This window comes from Chenopodium album, chromosome 7 (genome assembly GCF_948465745.1).
Source record: "Chenopodium album chromosome 7, dcCheAlbu1.1, whole genome shotgun sequence".
NCBI lineage: Eukaryota > Viridiplantae > Streptophyta > Magnoliopsida > Caryophyllales > Amaranthaceae > Chenopodium > Chenopodium album.
Window position 1 is genome coordinate 41,520,138 of NC_137840.1, and position 10,976 is coordinate 41,531,113.

Sequence of the window (10,976 nt, forward strand, 5' to 3'; positions counted from 1 at the left end):
TTTACATTTGCCTTCCTGCTAACAATTTGAGCCTTTCTCCTTCTTTTCAAGCCACAACTTTAGAACTTTGAGCCATTTGTTTCTTCTTGTTCCATTTTGGTTTTTGTGAAGCAAATGGACATGTTTTAGGAGTTTGTGGTCTAAAAGGTTGGATATTGGTTTTATTTGTAAGCAAGCTCGTCTTTTGTATATATTGGGAATAATGGCAAGTGAATACATAAAAAAGTCGTCCAAAGTTAAAAGAGGCAAGGACATAATAAATGTAAAATTGAAAAAACCGTCCAAAGTTTAAAGAGGCGAGGACAATTGCTTTGAAAAAAATGAAAATTACAAAAAAAAAGTGAAAATAAGAAAATTAAAAAATATTTTGATGTGATTCTTTCCCTTTATAAGCATTCAGGACAATGCATCCTTTTAGCTTGGGGGAGAAGCATTTACGCTTTTTTTTATATATGCTTGTGGATACAACTTCGAATAAGCTTTAGGGTATTAGTTTATTTTTTATTGGTGACTTCTCGGTTTTAGTGTTGAGGTTTGGCCAATCTTTGCTTCATAACCTAGGTGTACCACAAAATTCTAAATTTTAGGCCTACCCCTAACCTTTTGCCCTTACGTTACAACCTTTGGGAAAGTCCTTTCGACCTATCGGTTGAGTCATATACCAGGGGAGGGCATTATGAGTTAAAGCCTAAGGAAAAGGGATGGAAGGTTAAGATGTCGAGAACCCTAAAATTTTATTCTTTTCCAGTTCCTTCGAGGAACCATAGAGACGCTTACTAATGGAAGATTTGAAGCCATTGGGAGAACGTGGTTAGATTGGTTGGGATGAAAGTGGATTGCCCCTCTTTAGTTCTCTATGCTTAGCATACCTTATGTTTAAATCAACCGTGGATATCATGAAGCATGCATACCCCTATCATATAGAAAAGTGTTCATTCACTTGCATTTGACCGTTTGTGAATGTCCTTATCAAGAGCTATTTCTTTGAAATTTAGATTTACCTTCTTTTCTTTTAAATTATTTTTCCTTATTTTATTTTAAAGAGTTATGGGTTAAGCTGTTAGGAAACCTTTACAAGACCTCACTCGTCCTCATAGGCGAATTTGGGGTTTAAAGGGCTTGTTGTAGCTAAAAACAACCATGATTCCTACGTTAGTGATTCTTAGTGTATATTCTTTTTCTCTCTTTTTCCTTTTCTTTTCTAAACAAGCCCTTCTTATTCCTTTTTAGCTTTTGTTTTCCTCGGGATGAGCAAAAGTCTAGCTTGGGAGAATTTGATGAGTGTCATTTATGACACTCATAGAGTAGTCTTATAGGATGTCACTACTACAAAATGAGTCTTTTCTCGATGCTTAAGCCTCGACGCTTCGATATGAGCGTTAGGTGGTAAATACGATATGTGTGTTTTTTCGACGCCTAAAAGCGTCGAGATCGATTTTCGACATAAATAAGCGTCGAGAACAACACGTGCAAGGCTCGTGAGTGCAATTTGTTTAACCCACGGTTTCTTAATTTCAGAAATAATAAAACCGCCCATAGTTTCAAAACTAGAAAACCTTTCACTTCTCACATCTTAACCCTAACTATTCATCTCTCCTTTAACTTACTAAATTCTGTGAAGTGATTCAGAAAATCATGGATTTCAATGGCAGATCTTCAATTCGTTCCCCGTGCATTGCTCATAAATAATTTTGCTTTCTTAATTTTCTCTACTCACTGGCCTTTAATGATGTTAAATTACGTCTTCTCGTTGCCGATTTAATTGAGGTACAATTTTTCCTTTTGGGCATCAATTTTTCTTTGAATTGAGTCCTATAGATTGTTTGTAGAGTTTATTTAAAAATAATTTCATGAAATTATGATCTGAAATGTATTTGATTCATGAGAAACAGACATTTTAGGGTTTCGTTATACATCTTATTATGTTCCATTTTGTACTACAGTTCAAATAAAATTCTAGAAAACTAGCCTTCTTTTCTTCTTTGTTTGAAGGAAGCACCATTTTGAGTTGGCTGCTGACCTGCTATTAGGAACACTCTTTGATTATTTATTTATTTATTTATTTTTTATTATAACTGTTTTTATCGTGTTAAATTTTTTTGAGGTTTTGTTTTCCTAGTTAATTTTATGATATTAAGGAGTGGATAGATGGGATCCATCTTTTGACGCTGAACTATTAATTATACTATGGTGTAATTTGACTTTTATCATTCCTATACCCTTTAGTACCTTCTTGTACATTTGAATACTCTATGTGATGATTGATTTATCAGGTTATGTTGTTGACATTATTGCAGATCCTCTGTAGGAATTTCTATGTAGAAATTTGATTGATTTATCAGGTCATGCTCTTGACAACTCCTCTCACGCCTCTTAGAATTATATATACGCATACTAAACACTCTGTACAATTTGTCTATATTTTTTAATTGATTTACTTGCTTTATTGAATAAGTTCTTTCTTCCCTTTGGCAAGACGACTTGACTACAATATATGCTGGTACAACAATGTTATTGGTCCCAGTTTAATATTCAGAGAATCATTGAGATTACTAGTGAGAATGAGGCTAATAAGTTGATCGTGCCAAATTAGCTAAAAGAGAGGCGATTACATGCTTTGAAAGATACATGGGGAGTCCCTAAATTCTTGTCATAAACAACCAAGTCAAGATATCTACTATGTCGATTGTTGAAGGAAAAAATCACAGAAGCTATACCTTGAGTATTGAGAAATCCTCGACTTTGAATGATGAATTGTTTTCTCCAGTATTTCGCTTTGATGGATGGTCATGGTATGTATTTAAGTCTTACTTTAAATAAGAAGTGGAAAATTTCACTCAATTGTGACTTAAAATGCTTATTGCTTTCTCTGATTTGTAATATTTCAGGAAATTGAACTTATTTCCTAGAGGAGAGGCTGAAGATGGTAAATGCCTCTCATTATTTCTGCATGTAGGCAATGGTTTCGGGCTAACTGATGATAACAAACTATATGATGAATTTATTCTTTACTTGAAGAATCAATGCCAAGGAAAAGACGACCATCATAGTAAGATAACTTGTAAGTTTTAACACGTGACATCTTATTTCTTGTTATAAAAAATTAGCTAGTGTCCTCTGGAATTTATAATTTTTTTTCATTTATTTAATTTTTTTTTTTGCACAACGTACCTGGTTTTATGCAAGCTCAAACGATTGGGGCTACCCATACTTTCATTCTCTCAGTTACCTACATGATACTTCAAAAACTACCTAGTAGACGATACCATAATTATTGAAGTTCGTATTCAAAACATGATTTTGCAGAAAGATAATATGGCTTTTGTCTAGAAGACTGTCCAATAAAAAACAATTATGTGATTCAATGTACAAAGCAATTGATGCAAGCATATCACATGTACAACATTCTAGGCCATGAAAACTTGATGTATGCTTTTAGATTGTTGTTTTGAATTCATTCACATAAATTTAATCTTCTCGTACTAGCTAAGTAGTTTCAACATTTTCGGGTTTATTGTTGATGAGGTGCATCAAGGCGTGAACATGATGACCTATGATCACTTCATTTATTTAAAGCTAATATACCCTATACTTCCTTGTTAATACTAGAAATTTCTAGAATTGAGTGGTTGCTTTCATTAACCAAAGCAACCTGTTTTAATTTTAAACAGTGTGCCTCATGTCCACTCTTTCCATCTAGACTCGAGTACCCCAATTGCCTTATTATGCCATGTGTATGTCTTTTCAAACAAGGCCATAGCATGCATAGATTGGCATTGATATGATTTCCAAATTAGCTGATTGTGCCAAAGTTGTTGATACTCTAAAAGATGTTGCATATAAGGTGATGCTCAATTTGTACTTTCTTCATAATTGTTAAGAGAATGATCTGTGTTTTTGTTTACTGGAGGTTCTTATCTGGACCTTGGCCACTTTCTCTTATACATGAATTTTGTGATATAGCTTAAACATGTATACATGTGTATTGCTATGATTTGGGCAAATATATTACGTTGGACTGGCTAAAAATTGCAGAAAATGGTTTAGTGGTCTGGCACTACTTGTTGGCATATTTGCATAACTATAAAGTTATGCAGTTTCTAAAATGGTTAAATTTAATGTCACACTTTGATTTCAAGTGCAATCAACAGCATAATGACTTTGGTTCTCTTTCTAAATTGTCTGTACTGAACCAAGTGGTGAAAGAACGTGAAACAGTATTTAGTAAGCTGACTAATTGATATTTTTAGGTAGTATGATTCTATCTTGTTGTTCCCATCTCAGGTATAATTTTATACTTGGAACATGATCTCATGATTTCCTATTCATGTATATTTGTTGGATTCACTTGACCAATATGCTTAACTCATCTACTTGATTTGTCTTATTTATTAAGATTGAAGATGCAAAACTTATAATGGAGCTGGTGAAAACAGATGCTGTGAATTATGGACTCATAAAGCGAGTGTATAATGCATCAGTTGATATTAGAAAGTTCTTAGATCAATATTAGATGTCCAAGCTTTTGAAAGGGCCATATGTGAAAGGTGTTTTTTGGTTTCTCTCATGTTTTACTCTTATATTATGTCTACTATTTGTTATAGGCAAACTGTGATCGACTTTATGCATATCCTAGCTCGATTCTTGAGATTTGTTTAGGGTGAAGGACCATATTGTAGCTTAAGAGTTCCTTTCATACAATAATCAGCTTATTTCTTTCATTTTAAAAGTTTTTTTTTTTAAGTATACTAAGATTAATTGCTAAATTCGTTTTTTAAGTATACTTTCATTTCACTTTTGCTCTGTCTCATTACTCAATTTTCTTGCTTGTTTATTTTCCCGCCCATTATTAACATGGAACAGCTCATTATTTTCCCACCTATATTTGATGAGTTATATCTTTGCATGGTACGTATTGAATTGAGTAATTGCTTTATTAAGCTGATGAAAAATAGACTGACCTAGAACTAGATTGAATCTTGGTTTTTTGAAAACTTTGTGGCTTTGTGCTCTTCACACTTTGACCGTTCAGTTTCTAGTTTGTGAAATCAGAGCTAAAATCCAAAACTTAATCCTGAACTGAATTTAAGAATTGAATTCAGAACTGAATTCAGAGTTGAATTTCATATCTGAAGTTCAGAACTCATTTAATGACGTTGAGGTTGCCAGGGTTCGTGAATATGGTGCGTGAAAGTAATGAGTATGCTGGAAGGGTTGCTAACAGACCTAGTCAAATCCGCCCATCAGTATGTTAGTGGAGCTGCCCAAGTCAGGAAAGGGTCAAGGTAAACTGTTATGCCCATTTGGGTGTTAAAACATGCTAGGGGGCTGTGATCAGAAATCATTAAGGGACTATTGTTGTTGCTGCAGTGAGGCAGGAGGGTGCTGGGTGAGATGTAGGGTGTGTAAAAGCTGCTGCCTGTCAATATGGTCTGCTTGTGGCGAAGAGGTTGGGATACTCTGATGTTCTGCTTGAAAGCGATGCCTTGAATGTTTTGAATGTAGTATGATACAATGCCAAAGGATTTTCCCTTGTGTTTCTCCTATATGATGATATTTGTAGGCTTTCTTCCAGTTTTAGATCGTTTTTAATTTCTCATATAAAGCGGTCGGGTAATACTCTAGCTCATAATGTCACTAGATGGGAGACTAGAGGCTGTGACGAAATTTTATCTTTAGGTCCTTTTCCTCAAAGTTTATTAACGAGGCGGAAATTGATCTTCTTTAATATATTTTTCCCACTACTTTCCCTCAAAAAAAAAAAAATGCGATGTTTTATTTTTATTAATTGTGTTGATGTTTTCTTTTATAAATTTTGTAAATAAATACGTAATCTTATTATTGTTGATTATTGTTTTTTAATAATCTAGTTATATAAAATATTTGTTTATTTTAATGTTATTAATTTAATTTATGAGAAATTTAAATAACTATAATGTATGTATGTTGATAATAATTTAATAAAAGGGTAAAAAAAGTTAAAAAACAAACTTATAATAAAAATTCTAGACGCTTTTTAATGTCTTTATATTTTGCACATTTTCATATTTCAAGAGTTTGCCGCCATACTATAGGCTGACATGAATAAACTCTAGACAACAAAAAGCGTCGCTAAATTTGAGTATGTGGACAAGTAAAAGCATCGCTAAAAAACTACACAAATTTGGGATAATGCGTGAAATCAGTATTTTCCGACACTTAGTATATAAGTTGGGACACATAAAAGCGTCGACATTCTCGACGCTTTTTTGTGTCCTCCAAAATTCTCGACTCACGTATTCTCGACGCTTTTTAATAGCGTCGAGAAATATATTTGCGATGCTTTTTAGCGTCGAAAAAAGGTCTAAAAAACGTCCAAAATACACGCTTCGCCCTATTTTCATAACTTTCTTTTATTATTTTGGTCTTTTCTCCTTTAGTTTCTCTATTTCTTTCTTTCTTCATGTTTTACTTTCCTTTATGTGGTTTTCTTCATGTTTCCCTTTTATATGACTCTTTTTCTCTTCTATTTTCTCTCTTTGTTTACTTTTGTAGGTGCTTAAGGAGATGGCTTTGCAAAGGAGTCATGAAGAGCAAAAAGGGCTAAGCAAAGAAGAAGCAAGCTCATTGGAGAGGGCTCGGAGAGGGCGTACAACCTTTGCCAAAGGCCTTGGGCGCATGCCTTAAAGGCTGCGAGCGCGGTAAAGTGCAAGGAAATGGTGATTTTTGGCAGGCACTCTGCGCGCCCTGGCCGCAATCTACCCTTGAGTGCGGATGTTTTGGAGAGACCACTCCTATTAGAGAGACCGCGGGCCCCTAATTTCACTTGGGAGCAAAGCATTTGCCGCGCCCTTAGCCGCGGGCGCAGGGGTCTTCGCCGCGCTCCCGGGCTACAGTACCCGCGGGTGCGGGTGTTTCCTAGATTGCCCGCGGCGTTAGTTATAGGTTTCGCACTCATTTTTCCACGCCCGCGGGATATTCTTGGAAAGGGTGCAGCAGATTATATTTTCTTTTTTGTCTATAAATACTCTTCTAATTTCTTTACAAAGAAAACTTTTAGATAATTTTTATTTGCTTAGTTTTTAGAGAGGGAAACTAGAGAGATGTTAGAGAGATAGTAGAGATAGAAATTCTTAGATTTTAATTTGTGTTACAACATTATTTCAATCAAGTTAGGATTTCTTCTTCATATCAATGAAAGTTTGTGAGATTTCTTTTCTTTGAATTTACTTTTATTGCAATTTATTTTTATGCTTGAATGTTTGATTTGAATTTTTGTTTAGGCTTGAAAAATTGTTGAATGATTGAATTTCTTCTTAATTAAACTTAAAATGAATGTGTTTGTGATTGAATTTGTTTTGTCTTTCAATTTCACCATGATAAAGTGAGTAGATTAGTTGCTAGGGAGAAGGAGTATTATGCTTGATTGATGATTTTTGCTAGTTGATGATCATTAAATGATTGAATTTTTGCAATTAAACTGGTTGACATAATTGTGCATGTGATTAATTAGACTAGGAGTGATCAACCTATAAGATTAATCTAGATTGCATTGCAAATTTCAAAGACATGAACCCTTGATTTGTGAATTGCTTTAATTGATTGAATCTGATTGTGATTTTCCTTGTTAGCCATGCGTAGTGAACCCTAGCTTGGCCTATAGGAGATAACTTTTGGATTCCTTTGATTGGAACTATTCTTTGTCCCTTGTAATGTTTGAATCGGTTGAGTGATTTATCAATTAGCATAATCATTGAGCTTGCATGTGGAATCTATACCCCTAGTGTTTAGCATATTGAATTTCTCGGTTTATTTAGTTTCTTGATACTTTAGTTACCAACCACAACCATTTACATTCTTCGAATTAGCTTGTCATAGACTACAACATAGTACCTACTCATTTCTTTTGTTTCGACCCTGGACTTACCATTTACTTGTATTAGGTTGGTCGAGTGTTTACAAATTAGGTTTGGCTGTAGGGAGAGGTAGATAATGACCTACATTTTCCTCTTGTCAGGAATTATGAACACAAATATTCAAATAAAGGTTCGAAATTTAACTTGTGAATCCTTGAAAAATTATATCTTCCAATATGAAGATAAATGAAATTTTTATCTCAAGATTAAAACTTTATGATTCCAATCTATTAAATCAAAAGTTCAACCAAAATTTCGTGGAATTTACTAACTCAAAGTTTTAATCACTTAAAATAATTAAAGATTGAATCTTTAGTACTTAGAAGCCTCAAAGAACAAATTTTTCATACTAAATGCAATGGATTTGCAATGATGTGAAAATTTTAACCAATCTTTCAAGTACTAATTACTACCAAGTTACCATATTTAAAGATGTTTAAAAATGCAAAAACATTAAGGAAACAACCAAATACATAGTCACCATAAATATGCCCTAAAGATTTAAGGTTAGAAAGACTTAAAAATTTTCATTAAAACGAAAAATGCCTCAAAAAAGGCATTTTTGGTTAGATTTTGGCCTAAAACACGATCCTTAAATAATGAAAACATTTTCAGAATACCTTTTCCACCCAAAATTCACTTTTTTTTGGAAAACATCTAGGTTCTAGGCCATAATCAGCTTTAAAGAAGGTTTAGAATTAATAAAATCGAGCTACTAATCTAATTAGCGACATAAAACCAGAAAAAATAAAGCCATAAAAACACCTTGAAAATTATGATTATAAAAATAAATGAGGAAGACTTCGATACCAGTGTTGGGTTTGATGAGTCCGACTCATCGCGGAATAAAACACGAGCCAAGATCACACTCATAATCAATATAATCAAAAGACATAATTAACAAGAAATAGGGAAAGACTTAATTACCTTTGATGTATGCTTCGCTCGTACCCCGAGCCCTTACTTGAGAAAGATCAGGTCTCGCAATGGGCGAAAAACTCCTACGGTATCCACCCGCAACCCGACCTTGACTAGGTCTATTACTTAAGAGGTTAGCTAAGCCCGACCAAACTACTCCAGTAATTATGTATTTAAAGGTTTTCTCAACGGAGATGCCTTTTCTAAAACCGTACTCAAGTGATTTTTCCCACACCCCAACTTGGGTATTTATAGGGAAACTCATGAGTGAAATTCTCTCTCCCATCAATATAGGAGAGTTGGTAAAATCAATATTCTTTCTTTATTTTTAAATAAAAAATAAAATTAAATATCCAACAACAAATTAATCAACAAGTGGCACATTTAGGAGAAGGGTTATTTAAGGACTACAAGGAAGGGAGGCGACCAAACTTGATCTCCAAGCACTCCCCATAACAAGCCACTTAAACCAAACAAGGCACCAATGAGGCGCTGCCATGTGGCACCATCACTTTAACACCAAAGCAGCCCAGGGTGGGCTGCTCCCTCGGCCCAGGCGTGGCATCATGGTGCGTAGCTACTGCCTTCGGCCCTACAAGCCACGCACAAGTGCCAGCTACTAGCCTTGGTGTGTTGCTGTTCCCCTACAAGCACACGTAGCTAGTAGCTGCCCCGCACCTTCCTTGCAAGACAGCTAGCACCATGGCGCGCCATAGCTGCTGCTGCTATGTGCGTGCCTTGCTAGCTTGCTGGCGCGCCATAGCAGCTGCGGCTATGAACCTACCATGCTAGCCTTGTGTGCTAGCACGCACCATCCAGCCTAGAATCGGTTTGGTGCGCTTGCTAGCCACCTTGGCAATACCAAATGCCCCTAGGGTTCGGCTTGCTCGAGGAATTCCTATGATAGGGGTATTTCCATAAATTGTTGATTAATTAGTGATTTTACCATCTCGTCTTTTATAAGTTTGACTCGACTTCCAGCACTCGGTTTCAATGCTCCTAGCTCGAATTTCCAACGTCTAAATATTAATTACTCGAGCGACTCGTTATTTCCTTCTGAATTAATTCGTCGTTTTGGTTTGTTAGTTGCTTCGGTTTAACCGGAAGGGTTCAGTTAAAGTTAATCTGTAATATTAATTACTCATTTATATTACTTATCGGAAGCGGCCTCCACTTCGGCATTCCGATTACTTGACCTCATTGAATATTTAGTTTTATATTAATTCAGAACCCTCTACCGCAATAAAACACTTGTTCGAAAGACACCATTCTTATCAGGAAACTCTAGATGTAGAGTTTTCATGGTCAAATTTGTCCTCGTATACCCAAGTAGCCTTTTTTTTCGTAAACTCAATATGGATGTGATGGCTATTGGAGTTTGGGTTTTGGAGGTTAAGATTTTAGTTTTTTTTTTTCTCATTTTTTCTGTTTTTGTTAATATTGGGTTGTGCTTCACAAAGGCGTGGTTTGAGGAGGGTGGCAGTGTGGTTTGCGGAGGCAAGGTTGTAGATCGGGGTGGTAGGTTAGAGTTAGTTCAGTAGGGGATCTAGTGGAGGTTGGGTACGTAGGGTTTTAGGTACTTTGACGCGGAATTTCACGAATCATATTCGTTTGCACCTAAAAAAAATCTACAAGGATAACACATAAAGAATAACATAATACATACCACTGACCCGTGATTTCCACAAGCGATTGACTGTCAAATAGGGAGATAATAGAGTTCCTAGTGTTGCCCATCTACTTAGTCTACAAGAATCGAATGAGCCATCCACAAATAATAGATTGGTTAAGTAAAGGACAGAAACCACGATCACAACCTTTGCAAACAACCGGCCACCACTGTGCACACACCACCGGCGCACATAAAGTAGGACAGACGAGAGTGAGAGAGAGTTTGTAAGGGGTTGGCTTGTGTTTGCTAATTAGGGATTGATCTATGATCACTAAATATTATGTCTAACCACAGGCACCTAGTCTATTTATAATCATATTATAACTAGACTAGGAAGCAAGCCTAATCCACCTAAACTCTTTCATATGGCCGGCCACCTAGAGGTAGAAGGCCCTTCATGGGCCTCTTCCTCTTATGCTCAATCTAAGCTCTTTGTGTGACCTTATAGGATCCGTTCAATTGGGCTTTAAGCTATTTTACTAGCCCAAAGA

General features: G+C 35.5%; 1 protein-coding gene across 5 annotated transcripts; it reads left to right on the forward strand.

Annotated features, from left to right (window-relative positions):
• The first annotated feature begins 1,563 nt into the window (after nucleotides 1–1,563).
• LOC145637825 (uncharacterized) lies at nucleotides 1,564–5,854 on the forward strand. Of its 5 annotated transcripts, none has more exons than XR_014114483.1 (5): nucleotides 1,564–1,767; nucleotides 2,298–2,792; nucleotides 2,889–3,061; nucleotides 4,397–5,285; nucleotides 5,371–5,854. XR_014114483.1 is itself a non-coding variant. In XM_081688849.1 (5 exons), exons 2-4 carry the CDS (start codon nucleotides 2,680–2,682, stop codon nucleotides 5,253–5,255), a joined length of 372 nt encoding a protein of 123 aa, XP_081544975.1. In that variant the 5' UTR covers nucleotides 1,564–1,767; nucleotides 2,298–2,679; the 3' UTR covers nucleotides 5,256–5,285; nucleotides 5,371–5,854. The 5 variants fall into 5 exon arrangements, 4 of the variants coding, with proteins under 4 accessions (XP_081544975.1, XP_081544976.1, XP_081544974.1 ...); XM_081688849.1 differs by having other exon boundaries at nucleotides 5,170–5,285; XM_081688850.1 differs by having other exon boundaries at nucleotides 4,397–5,854.
• Nucleotides 5,855–10,976: the final 5,122 nt, after the last annotated feature.